Source organism: Oenanthe melanoleuca, chromosome 15, assembly GCF_029582105.1.
Source record: "Oenanthe melanoleuca isolate GR-GAL-2019-014 chromosome 15, OMel1.0, whole genome shotgun sequence".
Taxonomy (NCBI): Eukaryota; Metazoa; Chordata; class Aves; order Passeriformes; family Muscicapidae; genus Oenanthe; species Oenanthe melanoleuca.
In genome coordinates, this window is record NC_079349.1 from 11,783,770 (window position 1) to 11,799,147 (window position 15,378).

At 44.7% G+C, this 15,378-nt stretch overlaps 2 protein-coding genes across 8 annotated transcripts in view; one reads left to right on the plus strand and one right to left on the minus strand.

Moving 5' to 3' along the window:
- On the minus strand, positions 1-5,430 carry SPRING1 (SREBF pathway regulator in golgi 1). Its single transcript, XM_056504411.1, has 5 exons — positions 4,870-5,430; positions 4,113-4,269; positions 2,926-3,077; positions 2,374-2,487; positions 1-1,458 (listed from the first exon to the last, which is right to left on the minus strand). The coding sequence occupies exons 1-5, from the start codon at positions 4,978-4,980 to the stop codon at positions 1,375-1,377; spliced, it is 618 nt and encodes a 205-aa protein (XP_056360386.1). The 5' UTR covers positions 4,981-5,430; the 3' UTR covers positions 1-1,374.
- The window catches only part of RNFT2 (ring finger protein, transmembrane 2), a 25,014-nt gene continuing 15,058 nt past the window's right edge, over positions 5,423-15,378 (plus strand). For 2 of the 7 annotated variants that reach the window (XR_008841695.1, XM_056504409.1), the window contains exons 1-4: positions 5,481-5,557; positions 6,914-7,865; positions 11,094-11,533; positions 13,902-13,978. Coding sequence is in view for 6 of the 7 variants with exons in the window: in XM_056504409.1 (XP_056360384.1) it covers positions 7,783-7,865; positions 11,094-11,533; positions 13,902-13,978 (600 nt within the window). In the remaining variant the exon portion in view is untranslated. Of the gene's footprint in view, positions 5,673-6,913; positions 7,866-11,093; positions 11,534-13,901; positions 13,979-15,378 lie in introns of all 7 variants that reach the window. The other 5 variants (XM_056504404.1, XM_056504407.1, XM_056504408.1 and 2 more) reach the window with 5 other exon arrangements.

A 15,378-nucleotide genomic window follows, 5' to 3' on the forward strand; every position in this document is an offset into this window, starting at 1 on the left:
GACAGAGGACTCCTGCAACTTTATTCGAATAACGTGACAGAGAGCTTTACGCCATACCCCCGTGGGTCTCTCTCGAGATTTCGGCGGACGCAGCCTTCTTTTATTCTGAACTCCCGGCCGCATGTCACCCTCTTCCTTCCCCCACTGCCTGAGGTACAGCGGCAGGAGCTGGCCACTGCATTGAGTAAAGCAAGCGTGGGACAATGAATTCTTGTCTTCATGTAACTGAGTCCTGCTTGTAAAAGGTTGAATTTGGTGTAAGGGGGCTCCACGGGCTGGAAGGAAGCTGTGCTGTTTGCTTCCTGAGACGCAGATGGAAAACATTTCAGGATCTGCCAGAAATGCCCAGGAGTTGGAACAGGGTCAGCCCCCTCCTGCCTCCTCGTGGGAAGGCACGGGCAGCTCTGGGTGCTGTGGAGACACCAACTCACCCTTCTGCCTCCTGCACAACCAGGAGTGAAGTACATCTGAAACAGCAAGGCCTGAACAAGTTCAAGCAAACAAATCTTCCCTGCTCCCTGTCAGCGAGTGGACAGCAGAGAGCTGCTCACAAATCTGGATTCCTCTTTGAGGAAACTGCTGCAGAGGAACAAGGAAAGTGTTCACAGACAATAAACATCCCATCCTAGGCAGATCCCTGCTCTTCTCTTGTGCTATGGGACTTTGGCAGCACAACTCCATTGGAGTTCTGAATGGTTTAAACTCACTAAGAGGAACATAAGTACTATAGTGACAAATCCCAATACAATTCCTTTAGACTAAGGAGGAAAAATAAACCCTACCAATTTAGTCAAGATCTAAAATATCCCTTCTAGCTGACACAGCAAAGCAGGGACTGAGAGGCATCCACAACTAGCTATGCAAAGCATCCATACTTTCAGCCAGAGACCCACATAAAATGGATGAATAATTCATAATTACATATGTAGTGTACACCATGCATGCCAAGAAGAGTTTCAGAGAGAGCAGCACAGCAGGGATGCTTTGCTCTCTGAAAGGAATAGTAACTCTGGAAAGTCTCTAGACTGCAGAGACACAACTGAACCTCCATTTACAGCTGCAAAGCCATGTTAGATATTTTTCCCTTGATATTCTATAGCCTAGACTGACTCCATGATTCCTGAAATTTAGAGGAATATTTAAAGAATGCACTGGCACATCAGCACAGTGCCAGCAGGTGCATAAGAAATTGAAGAAAGCAAGATTCAGTCCTGAAGAACTTAAGTTCCTTACTTTCTCTCTTCACCTCTGGGTTTGCTCCCACATACAAGACAAGCTTTTGACACTGAGGCCTTGGCAAAGCAACAGCTGCTGTCTTGTTCTTGTGGATCTGAGTCTCCAGTTCCTTCCTTCTGCTGCTCAGATCTGCAGCTCTCAAACAGGCAGGAGCTCTGGGGGATATTCTCCATAGCAGTATTTGGCAATTGGGTCTCTGTAGGTGTTCTCGTGCTGCACACTCTGCCAGGAAAGGAGGAGAAGCTTTAACAATATACACACAGTGAAACAAGGCACCCCTTCATTGAGGCACAGAACCCACAGCCAAAAAAAATCCCAAATTCTTCTACACATCAGTGTGTCTTTGGAGTCAAAGAATTCTTCATTGTCATATACAAGAGCCAGTTGCTGTATTACAGCACTACAATGTTGAACCAGAACCTCCATCTCAAGAGACTACCTAAGTAGGTGGGAACAGATTTAATTAAAAAAAAAAAAAAATAGATATGTTTAAGCAATATCATCAAATGTTCTAAGCAAGCAGAGCACAATAAAGCTGCTACTTATGATGTGTGCAATTTTCTTGCTAAAAGGCAGAGTTCAGATTTTATGGGTAAAAAATCCCAGTAATTTTGGAGACACTTGGAACTCTATCCTCTGTTTGCAGTCCATCCCTGTGGCTACATGAAACACTGAAGCTGCAGGACATGGCCAACAGCACTTTCTAAAAGGGCCACTGCTTGCTTAGACCAAAACTTCTAATAAAATCACATGGGTAAGAGAAGTTCACCTTTGTCCTTAATAATCAAAGAAATTACAACACAGTTTCAGAGTTACTATGCAGGTGATTGTCAGCACATGGTCAGTTGTACCATAAAACAATGAACATTCTGAGGCTTCTGAAACAGCTCTCACTGCCTTCCTCCTAGTGAGATCTTCCCCAGAACTCATCTAAGATCTTCACTGGTCATTGAACTCAGTCTCTTTTTAGTTAAGCTCCTCTTTTCTAAACTTGTTCTGCTCTAAATATATGCTTTGCCTTCAAGCCACAGCTTCAACTTTTATGAAAATACAAACACAACACACCAGCCATTCACAGGATGAGCCCCATTTTCCAAGGGCACTTTTTTGGGCCCTGGCCATGTGCCTGTGCCTCACCTGTGATGAAGTCCTACACTTGGCCAGACACAGCTCAAAGTGATCTTCCACTGCCATGAAGAGGTTTTGGAAAGCGATGGCTGCCCGGTTCAGGAACCGCTCCAGGAGGTGTTGCTGAAGTCAGCAAAGGGAAGGCAAAAACAGAAACACTCTGCTTCAGCAAGGAGTGGGCAAAGCCCAGCCTAACCCACAAAGCTCAGAGGAATAGTAAGCAACTCCTCTTAGGATTTCTAGCAAGCACTGAAAGGCTAATGCCTCAGAACTCCAACAGCAGGACAAGAATCTAAGAGAAACTCACAGAATACTCTTCTGCAATCATCTCCCTTCAGCAAATGCAATTCCCCTGAAGCTGAAACACTGCAAGGCTCCCAGTATTTCCTCCCAAAGGTGGGAAGGATGAATTTTGTTACAGCTTTATTTATAGCTTGTGCTCATTGGAGGCTTTCCTCATCCTTTGAAAAAGAGGAACTGTCCCTCTAAGGGAAAAGCTCCTCACTTTTTGAGGCCCAGAGGAAGCTGAGAAGAGCTGGGAAGCAGGAGGAGAGCCCTCACCTTGCTGGGCTGCAGGCAGCAGGACACACAGTACTCATAGATGCTGCAGCAGCCATTGGGCAGGCAGCTGTCACAGCTGTACAGCTTTGTGCTGGCCACATTCCCATTGCAGCAGCCATTCACCTGCAGGTCCTTCCTCTCACAGATGTAGCCTGCAAAACAGCAGCAGGAGTCACAACTGGCAAGGCACACCCTTCTGTACGAGCTACAAAAACCTGCAGTAAGAACCACATGCCTTAAGACCAGGTTTGTTAATCATTTGATGTTGGATCATTTATTTGTTGATGTTTAGCTATTCTAGTTAAATAGAAGTGTTGTGCTTTCACATAGTCAAGGTTTTAAATGTAAGGGTTTATAATATAGTAATAATTATGGGACAAAATAAAGGATTTTGAGTAGTGTCTCATCTTCCTTCTTCATGGTTTCAAATAGGAGTTTCTTAGTGTCACACTAAGCATCATAATAATTTAGTTATTAAGTTAAAACTGTAAATAATGTAGGGTTAATTCTCTATTAAACTGTTTAACTTTAAAAAACCTTATAACTAAATCTCTCTGCATTTTACTTGCTTCCAGCTGGTAGCTAGAAGTGTTGCTGAACATTCCATACTTTTTAATAAGATTTAATAAGCAACCAGCTCCAAACACAAACAAACTCATTTCCTTTGTGTATTTTATAATCTTAACTCTAAGTAAAAGCAGAAAAAACCTAAATCAAACCACTAATTAAATAGTGCAAAAACACCCAGCACTTTACAATTTGGTAGGTTATGATTCCCCTCAGTCCTGTGTAGCCATTCTTTGAAATGGAGAGCAGCATTTCAAACAGCCTGGTGTTATCTGCACAACTATTACATCCTACTCTAATTTGTGCTGCATACACACTCTGAGTATTTAAATGCAGATTATTTCAGTTCTGAGGTTTTTTGGGCATAGTTCCTTACTTTGAAAGGGGGAATGGGATTGGCATTGATTATATTGGAAAAAAAAACATGACACACATTTTTTCAATGGGTCTGTGTCTGGATAATTCTCTTACAATTCATTATGAAGAGACTCAGATTTAGCCATGCAGGGTAGTGTGATATTCACTGCTGAGTGAAATCCTTAACAGAAGCTCTAATTTCTAATTCAGCAAAGCAGTGTTCAGCACTGCCATACACAGAATAAACCAAATATCAACTATACCCAGTTCATCTGTAATGAGCAGCTTCCCCTGCACAGAGTTCCTGCACTGGTTGCTCAGCTGGCTGCTGTTCCCCGAGCTGAACTTCACCTTCCAGAGGATGGGCTGCTCGTGCTCCTGCACTTGGAGCAGATTCCGATCTCTCACCATCCTCTCCTCCTGCCAGGAAAAACAAAAATGCAACCAAACACACAAATTCCTTCTGCCACTTCAATTCTTTCCCAGGATTAAAGATGCCCAGTACTTGTAAACTCCACAGCACAGGAAACTCCAGCATCAATGCTGCAAACAATTTACTACTTGTAGGATCTTACTTCAGGAAGATACACAGTCCAGTAGAGTGAGGATATTCAAGTTCACCGTGGATCAGCTAACACAGCTGAACTCACTCTATATATATATATATATATATACACCACAAAAGCAGTATATATTATATTAAATAACTGCAGAGATAGATAGACAGACAGACAGACAGACACAGTATTTCTCTTTCATGAGCCCTTTGCCAGTGGAATCATCACTCCCAAGGCACACAGCAACAACAAATACCAAACCCATTGGAAACTTTCTTCTCCCGGTTTTGGTTCAAACCACTATTGCTGTCAAACACGCAATCAGGCATTCTTATTTTAAACTCTTGCGTCTATTAAACATTTATAACGTCCCTCTTGGGGCAGCATTACCCAGGAGCAGCACCTGGAGCACAGAAGTACCGGGGGATAAGGGATGTTTTAACCCACCCGCGGCGGCACTGACCTGCTTGAAGGTGCTGGTGATGAAATACACGAGCGAGAGCCCGAGGACGATGCCGAGGACCCATCGCTTCCTGAGCAGCCTGCGCCAGGGCACGGCCCCGCAGGGCAGCATGGCCGGGCGGGGGCTCAGCCCGGGGCCGGCATCGCCGGCGGGCCGGAGAGGGAGCCCGGCCCCGAGCGAGAGGCACCGAGAGAGCGGAGCCCGGCCCCGAGCGAGCAGCTCCGAGCTCCGAGCGGAGCCCGGCCCCGAGCGAGCAGCTCCGAGCTCCGAGCGGAGCCCGGCCCCGAGCGAGAGGCACCGAGAGAGCGGAGCCCGGCCCCGAGCGAGCAGCTCCGAGCTCCGAGCGGAGCCCGGCCCCGAGCGAGCAGCTCCGAGCTCCGAGCGGAGCCCGGCCCCGAGCGAGAGGCACCGAGAGAGCGGAGCCCGGCCCCGAGCGAGCAGCTCCGAGCTCCGAGCGGAGCCCGGCCCCGAGCTCCGAGCTCCGAGCTCCGAGCTCCGAGCGGAGCCCGGCCCCGCGCGGCCCGAGCGCTTCCGGCCGCGGCGCGGGGCAGGCGGAAGCCGCGGGCGGGCGTGCGCGGGGCGGGGCGGCACCGGCACCGGGACTGATACCGGGAACCGGCACCGGCACCGGGACCCGACACCGGAACCGGCACTAACACCGGGAACCGGGACCGGGCCGAGCCGCTGGGTACGCGGGGATCGCGGGCCCGGGCCGGGGCACTGCGCCACGGATCACAGCGGGAATCTCCTTTCCCCATCTAATGGGAAGAAAAGGCCTGGCTTATGTCTGTGTGTGTGTACATGTATACATATAGAATTGTATTATTTTATATATAAAAATATATGCGTGTATATATATATATATATATATATATATATATGTACATGTATATATATATGTATATGTATGTTTATCTATATGTATACTATATATATGTGTATATATATAGATGTATATATGTATTTATGTCAATAGAACTATATTAATAGATATGTCTGTATATATATATGTATATACGTGTATTTATACCTATACATATATATGTACATGTATGTATATACATGTATATCTATATATGTATACTATGTATAAATGTATATATGTATATATACATATGGAACCATTTTAAGATATGTATGTATATGTAAGTATACATATATATCTATATATATACACCATGTCTATGTGTGTATCTATATATAATATAGATCTATATATGTATTTATGTCTATAGAACCATATTAATAGACATGTCAGCATATATATGTATATACGTGTATGTACACCTATATATATGTATGTATATCTATATATGTACTCTGTATATATGTGTATGTATATATACAGATGTATAAATTTGTGTAGAACTGTATTAATAGCTATGTCTGTATATATATGTAAATACATGTATGTATATCTATATATGTATGCTATGTATGTGTATGCATATATATAGATGTATATATGTATTTATATCTATAGAACCATATTGATAGATATGTCTGTATATATATATGTATGTACATGTATGTACACCTATATGTGTATGTATATATATGTATATCTATATTTGTATACTGTATATATACATATGTATATATTTGTGTATATGTATAGAACCATATTAGTAAATATGTCTGTATATATATGTATATACATGTATGTATATCTGTACATATATATATATGTTTATTTGTATAGGACTATGTTAATAGATGGGTATGTAGGAATACATTAACAGATCTATACCTCTATCCATACATCATTGTATATGTAAGTATATGTATATGTGTGTGTACACATGCATATGTACATATGTGTATGTATAGATGTATATATAAAATATGTGTTATGCTAAATGTGTGTGAGACATTCCATGATACATGTACATATATATATATATATATATATGTAAATACATTTATGTCTGGGTCATGCACGTGGGCACAGAGGGTTCCTGCACCTCTCTGCCTTTCCAGGGACATGGAGAGGTTCAAACTCTGTGCTGTGCTGAGCATTGCTCTGTGTGTGTGCTTCCTCCAGGGGGTCTGTGTGAGCACTGATGTGGCTGTCACTGCCTTGAGGGACCCGTGAGGAGTTTGAAATCTGCACTGTCTGAAGCTCTGTCAGTTTGAAATCTTCACTGTCTGGTGCTCTCCATCTGTGAATGGCTGCACCCTCCTGAACTTCCATCCCTCCCACCTTTCACCTCAGGATAAAGCTCAGGTACTGTGCTTTGAGACAGCTGGCAAACCTTCCCAGAGCCATTGTGCCCTTAATGGGCTACACATTTATGTGTATATTATCATGTGTTATGAATAATGTTATAACTTTTTATATTCAGGAGTATTTAGATCTTAGTCTTTACATTTTATTAAGTAGCTATTGTACTCTGGGGCTGTTGTCCAGACTTTGCACATGACATTTCTGTAGATTAAAATGAATGAGTTGCTTGTTTAAAAGCATATTGTCATGAGCTAATTGTATTTTTTTCATTCAAGATGTTTACACATTTTCTTTTTCTCCCTCCCTCTCAGTTTTGCTTTGCAAAGCAAGTTCCTGCAGAAAAGGAAGACGGGATCTCATTTCCCAAGAGGCTGTTGAGTCACACATCACATGGAGAGCCCCTGTTGGATGTCCCCCTGCTCCTTGCCCTCATCTTTGGTGACATCCTGGTGACTTCCACTTCCTGCAGAAGGGGACCTGGCTGATTCCTGCCCAGCCTGCACACCTGTGTGCCCCATTTCCCATTCACAGTTGTGTCTTCAGGTGTACTGAGAAACCAGTGGGAGCTGGAGGTGCTCTGGCACAACGATTCCTGCCAGCCATGTCCCCAGCTGAGCAGGTCCCACAGCCCTGTGCCCCAGGGCTGTGCCAGTAGCCACACTGGGGTTTGCTGAGCCACAGGGTTCATGTTGAGTGTGTTGTGTTTTAGGGTTTTGAGGAAAATGCAGAGGCGGCACAGCAGCAACACCGACACCGTGCCTGCTGAAAGGTAAATCCTTCCTCTCTTCTTCCCTCTGTGCTCCTCTCCCAAGGCAGTGTTCTGATTTAAGAGTAGATGAAAGCCCAAAACTGAGAAACATGTCAAATTCCTGTGTGTCTGGTGTGGCCAGGCTTTCTGCTGAGTCTGGGGGTTCTAGAGACAAGTTTAATTTTCTCCTTCCTGTCAGTCAGTGGTTGCTGCCAACCTCAGTGTTCCAGGATGGTCCAGCATGGCACAGCTGGCAGGCAGCTGGCTGAGCATGGGCAGGGTGTCTGGAGCTCTGGAGAAGGGATTGGATTCATGGCCCAGTCCTGTGGGGACCCTGAGCACTGTCAGCCTGCCAGGATTGACCTGTGGGAACACTTCTCTTATTATTCTCTTATTATTCTCTTATTATTCTCTTATTATGCTCTTAATATTCTCTTATTATGCTCTTAATATTCTCTTATTATTCTCTTATTATTCTCATATTATTCTCTTATTCTTACTATTCTCTTATTGAGCTGTTTAAAAAGTCTGAAGCTTTTAAAAGCTTTTGAAAGCTTTAAAAGGCTGTTTAAAAAGGTATGAATCTCCCATCTACTCTGACCTAGTGTTTATGAACAGTTTGAGTGACCCTTTACATCTTCCCAGAGTCTGTATCTATCTTCATGTATGTGAGTATTTAGAAACAGAATACCTCTAATTTGTTTCTGTAATTATAACATCAGCAAGGGAGCCTTGCCACTGTTGTTGTTCTGGTACTAAATATTCCCTGGTGCTTTCCCAGAGTTAGAGTATGACTTTTAAAAATTCTTATTCCTAAAGAAGAAACTAATCTAATTACTCCCAGACAAAGATGGAACTAACAAATTTAATTGCACTGTTTGAGCTGAGATTATAAGTGGAAGATCATTAGTGAATGTTTTATTTTCTATAGTGGTTTTGCAATTAGAGTTGAGGCCTTATGTTATGGCCAATGCTAGCATGGTACCATTCTTAATTTCAGGGGGAAAGAAAGCCATCTTCAGGGTTTTTTTCTGCATGATGCTGCTGATTTTTAACAGGGTAAATGCATAGTCAGGAACACAAGGAGGTGTGCAGTGTCTTGTTGACTTGATTCCTGTGCAGATACAGTGGGAATGGGTGCAGCTATAAAAAGCTTTATTAGGAGTTTGCTTAGTTTGGCCAGAGAGGTTTGAAGGTGTCCCCAGAGGGAGGTGAAAGGCAGAGCTCTGTGCCCTGTGTGTGCCTGGGGAGGCTTTGGAGCCATGGGGGAGAGGGCTGAGGGCCCTGGGTGTGCTGTCTCAGCTTGTAAGCACTGTTCCTGCAGGTAGAGATCTCCCAGGATTCAGATCAGGAGAGACCAAAGCTCTGCACCCTGCCTTATTTCTGGGCTTTGCCTCTTGCTGAGGTTTATTTATTGTGTATTCTCCTTTTGCAGGTTAGAAAAGTGTTCACTGTCTATCCATTTACTGCCTGGTGATCATTCTGCTTGTTCCCTCTCACCTAAACTTTCCTTGTATTGACTGCTAGTGGAGAAAAAAAAAACCCTTATTGTCTTTTCCTGTTAGGATAAAGGTATTTAGACTTTCTTTTTGGAATCTGGCTGTATTCCAAAGTGCTTAGGAAAGAATCAGTGCCAGAACCAATTCTGTCCTGTGCCCAGTTCAGTCTAGTGCCCAGTAATTTGGGTAATATCAAAATAAAGACAGAGGATTTTAGGGGTAGGTCATTGCTTTGAGTTAGTTAATTTGTTTATTTATAATATGTCTCAACTTGGTGGTGCTGTGTCAGGTTCCATGAGGTTTTGTATGTTTTTCTTTAAATGCTCAGATCATTATAGAAGATACTGGATTTGGTATTTTATGTATTATTTCTTTGATTTTTCCAAAAGCAAACAGGGTGTTTGGGAGCTTCATTCCTTGGTGAAGGAACTGATGTGTTTTGTTCAGGTCTAGAGAGGTTCTCTGATTTTATCTGAGGTGTCTGGTTACTGGTCTCCAGTTCTGCAGCTGTGACTTGCTGACAGAAAACAGAGGGAAAAGCATTTGGAGACCTGGGTGTTCTGATTGTGAAAAACAAGGTTCACTTTCCTGGTAGATTTTAAAAAGTTTAGTAAAAGGCAATAACAGACAAACAATAAAGCAAAAGGTTATAATGGCATTATATATTTAACCTTTATATATAAAGGTTATCTTGGCATTTAGCCAAGAGCACTGCTGCTGTTTTGGAGACACCACTTAAATTCATTAGCCCATTGTATATTCATAGACCCATCATACATTTTCAAATTTTTCTATAAACGTTTCCATATTCTAGGAAATGTTTTACATGGCCACTCCCTGAGTCTGCCTTTTTAGAGCAGAATCCAAGCTGACACCCATCAGTCAGTCAGGGTGTTGGCACAGTCCCATTCAATGGTGGCTGCATCCTCCTGCAGGGGCAGATGTGGTTCAGCTGGAGCAGTGCTCCTGGAGAAGGTGCAGTTTCCTCTGAAGCTCCAGGGATGATGTGGAAAGGTCTGGCTTTCCTCTGGAATCCAGTGGGAAGAAGGTTCCTTGGTGTCCCAAATCTCAGTTTTTATCTGGGTAGGAAAGGCTTGGCTCCTCCCCTGGCTGGAGCATCTCCCAGTGGGATGATGGAATTTTATCAGTCATGCCCTGGGACTCAGTGGCCATGAACAGGAGATATCTCCTGGAGGGAGGATGGGCTGTGGGAAGATAAAGATGATTGCCCAGCTGGTTTAAAGATGGCCCATGAGCAGATAATGTGTGCCAGGAGATCAGGGGCACTGCCCCAGCTGGGGTAACAGATGGGGATAGAATACAGACTCTTGGTCACAACCTGCATTGCAACCCAAGACAAATGGGATGGAATGGAATGGAATGGAATGGAATGGGATGGGATGGGATGGGATGGGATGGGATGGGATGGGATGGGATGGGATGGGATGGGATGGGATGGGATGGGATGGGATGGGATGGGATGTCATAGAATGGAATGGAATGGAATGGAATGGAATGGAATGGAATGGAATAGAATAGAATAGAATAGAATAGAATAGAATAGAATAGAATAGAATAGAATAGAATAGAATAGAATAGAATAGAATAGAATAGAATAGAATAGAATAGAATAGAATAGAATAGAATAGAATAGAATAGAAACTATATAGTATTGTAATTACAGAATTATTCTATATATGTATAAATAGGTCCTTACGTTATTTGTAAAGAGCACCCCCCGTCCCCGCAGGAGCCGCGTCCCGGTGAGCTCGGAGGGCAGCGTGGCCGAGGGCGGCGTGTTCGAGAGCCTCAAGGCGGAGGGCGCGGCGGCCGCGCCGCTGTTCCCGGGGCTGCCCGCGGGCTCCATCCCCGCGGGGCTGGTGCTGGGCTCCGCGGCCGGCGGCGCCGAGCTCTTCCTGCCGGTGGCGGAGGGCGGCGGGCGGCCCGAGGGCGGCGCGTTCCACGGGCACGGGCGCGGCCCGGCCCACGCGTTCCACGGGCAGCACCGCGGCCCCGCGCTGCTGCACATGGCCGGGGAGCGCCACGGGCACGGCGAGGAGGGCGCGGACGAGCCCGCGGGCGCGCCGGCACCCGCGCTGTGCGAGCTGCGAGCGCTGCTGGGCTGGCTGCAGAAGGGGCTGCCCTTCATCCTCATCCTCCTGGCCAAGGTTTGCTTCCAGCACAAGCTCGGTGAGTGTGCGGGTGGATGGTTAGAATGCTTAAGGGTGGGTGGTACGGCTGTCCCTGAAAAAGGGATTTTATACCCTGAGACAATGAACTGGTTTGGAGGACAGGTATCTGCTAAACAAAGGCAGGAGCTTCTCTTTGAAATACAGAATGTAAACCCCCTCCCTCCAAATTACTAGAATTCTGAAATTAAGGGGCTCTCAGGCAAAGATGGGAATTGGAATAACAGTTCTTTACTAGGAAAATTAAAATAGAAATGCAGTATTACACAGAACAATCCCAGCCCTGCCAGAGTCAGAATCCAAGCTGACACCCGTCAGTCAGTCAGGGTGTTGGCACAGTCCCATTCAATGGTGGCTGCATCCTCCTGCAGGGGCAGATGTGGTTCAGCTGGAGCAGTGCTCCTGGAGAAGGTGCAGTTTCCTCTGAAGCTCCAGGGATGATGTGGAAGGGTCTGGTTTTCCTCTGAATCCAGTGGAAAGAAGGTGCCTTGGTGTCCCAAATGTCAGTTTTTATCTGGGTAGGAAAGGCTTGGCTCCTCCTCTGGCTGGAGCATCTCCCAGTGGGATGATGGAATTTTATCAGTCATGCCCTGGGACTCAGTGGCCATTAACAGGAGATATCTCCTGGAGGGAGGATGGGCTGTGGGAAGATAAAGATGATTGCCCAGCTGGTTTAAAGATGGCCCATGAGCAGAGAATGTGTGCCAGGAGATCAGGGGCACTGCCCCAGCTGGGTTAACAGATGGGGACAGAATCCACATTTCTGTCACATCAGCCCAACAAAGATAATGAAACCTTTCATGAGAGATGCTCCCCCTCCCTACCAAAACCTCTGTTATCATTTAGGATTTCTATTTGTCTTTAACTTTACTAGATGATTGGTCTTTTCTCACCTAGAATCTCAAAGTAATTAGATAATTCTCAACTTACAATTTTACTGGTTAGAATTTCAATCCCCCTAAAATCTATAAAAACCCCTTGCTATGCTGTGTAACTGGATTTTGCTGGTAGAACCCTTTGAAGAAATAAAGCTACTTTCAGAACCTCTGTGGCAATTCCCAAAGTTTCATTCCTGGCTAGCTGAGAAGCTGAATTCTGCCTCAGGGGTCCCTGGAGCTATCCAAGTCCTATAGCAGCCCAAAGCTAGAACCACCCTAGCCCACCCTAGCTAGGTCTGAAATGAAGCATGACACTAAAGAAAGGAAAATATGTGATTAAATAATTCTGTTTTAAATCCCCCTGTTATGAATATTATGTTTGTAAATAAGTTGTATCTATTGCAGCTTGCACAACAAGGCTTTCACACAGCCCAACAGATCCTGCAAAATCAGATTTCCTGCCTTTGTGTGATCAATTGCAGCCTATCCCTGAGATCAGACTGCCTGACTTCTGCCATTCCTTATCTACCAAGAGCAGAGGTTATCTGTGGGACTTGACAAATTGTCTAGAGACTCACATTGTCCAGCAATCCCACACACCACCAGTGCTCACCTGGCAGAATTATGGCAGCAAAATAACAATTATTGATGACTACAAGGAACCCATGCTATAAAAGGGAGCTGCAAACCCAAGTTTGGTGGAGCATGGAGTGGGCATGGCCCCTCTGCCTCCCCAGCACTGCTTGATCTGTCTGTATAAAATAAAGCAATCTAAATTTTGCTGGATATCAAGACTTTTGTTTCTCATTTATAACAGTGAGTGTTCATCAAAGCTTTTAGACAGTGCTTGGGAGGCTTTATCAGACTGATGTCTGATGCATCCATCCTTTTTGGACTGTGATCAGAGAGTAGTTTGGGAAACTATAAGGCTCTGATGTCTGATAGTTCTATAAACTCTTTTCCATGTTCCAGGAGCTGTTTTACATGGCCACTCCCTGAGTCTGCCTTTTTAGACCATGTGTGTTTCCTGGCTGTGGTTTAAATTTATTTTTGTAACTTTTTGAACTGAGAGTGGTTGGTAAACTTTATCAGGCTGTGATGTCTGATATATTTATCCATGTGACAGTGTGCAGGTGGAGTCCAGCATGAAGGAACATACTCAAATGCATGGGATAATGCATGTGGTGCATGCACCCTGCTTTCATCTGGGTCAGATCCATCTGATACCTGTGCTGACCAGTTCCTGTTTGCTGACTTCTCCTTGACATTCCAGTGAGGCTGAGGATGTTACCAAGGTTCTCCCTCAGAGCTCTCTCTAGGAGAGAGGGAGAGCTTACATTGGTGATTTATTTCATTAAAAGATTTATTTCTGTGTAGCACAGAAGGGTTCAGAGGGATGAGACTCTTGTCTTGCTGGTGGGGTGGTGGTTGAGGAATCAAGTCAAACAGCACCAGCAGTTCCTCTGACAGAGTGATTGTGTTTCCCTGCAGGAATTGCTGTGTGCATTGGCATGGCCAGCACCTTTGCCTATGCCAACTCCACACTCCGAGAGCAGGTGGCTCTGAAGGTGAGTTCAACATTTTACCTCCTTCTGCTCCCTGCAAACATCATTTCCCATGCACAGAGCAGCATCTGTGTTGAACCCTCAGTTGCAGTGTAGGGCTGAGTGCATTTATATGTGTGCAGATCTGTCTTCTTCCTGCCTCTCCCCACTGATGCTCTCCCAGAGTCTCTACCCTGCTTTTTTTGTGAAGGTGTGGCATAGTAAAACTGAATTAGCTTGTATACTTTTCAGAATCTCTGCTGCTTAGTGTGTAACTCTGAAACTTCATGTTAGGTGTTAGTAAGTTCTCTTCACAGGGGAGTGACAAAACAATTCCTTCCCAGCTGGAGAATCAAGGACAACTGGTACCCAAAAAGCAGAAACAAGGGAAAAGGGACAAACCAGGGGGCTGAGACTCCATGGGATAATTAATCCCAATGTGTGGAGGAACCAAAACTTATAAAAGTGTAAAACTCATGATCCATCTTGGATTTGATTTGGTGTACCCCTGCTAGGCTCTTGCACTGCCCTAAGTGTATTCTTTCAATAAATATTTATTTTATCCCTTTTTCTCTGTCTAGAGCTGTTCCAGCTCAGCCTTTCCAGGCAACAAAACAAATAGAGGGCAGGTCAGGGGTGTTGTAATCTACACCTCCCTCTGCCTGACTATTCCAGCTATTCCAGCTCTTCTCTGCACCTTGGTTTCCCAGCATGTACAGCAGAGATGCTGGAGCATATTTGACTTGTTAATGATGAGATTTAGCTTATTAGCATTTAGATAATGTTTTGAGATGTTCATCTGAAATATTTCCTAGATGTATTGCTTGCTAGCAGCTTTCCAGTGCTCTGTGCATAATGTGCTTAGAACAGAGACCAGCAGATCTTTTCAGGTTTCTGATCTTCTGTGTCAGGAGAGCAGCTCACCAGCACTGAAAGCACAAGGCCAGAATTGCTTTTTTGTTAAAATGACATGTGTGGCAGCAGTGGAACCAGTGAAACCCAGCACTGAGAGCACAGATAAATGGCACAACCCAGGAACAGATTGCTGTTGCCTTGCACCCTGCACCTCTGGTGTTCCAGCAGTTTGCCCTTTAATCTGCCTGCTTTAAATCTCAGCCCAGCAGTCCTGGCTGTTGAGCAGCTACAGAGACCTCCTTTCTTCATAAATCAGCTCACAAGAGAAATGGTGGGTGTTTTCCTCTCAGGAATAAAATTTACTCCCCAAAGTTACCAGGGGCCAAGACCCAGGACAGCATCTTCTGCCATCCAGCTTGTCTGTAACATTCCATGTATGTTGAAATGCAAGATTTCCACTTCTTTTGGCCTTTAATTATTTCTTCAGGCAAAAATTAATCTTCCAGAACCTCCATGCTTTAGGCTAACACCCAAATGTGCTGCATGGAGTGGTGGGGAATATTTGATTT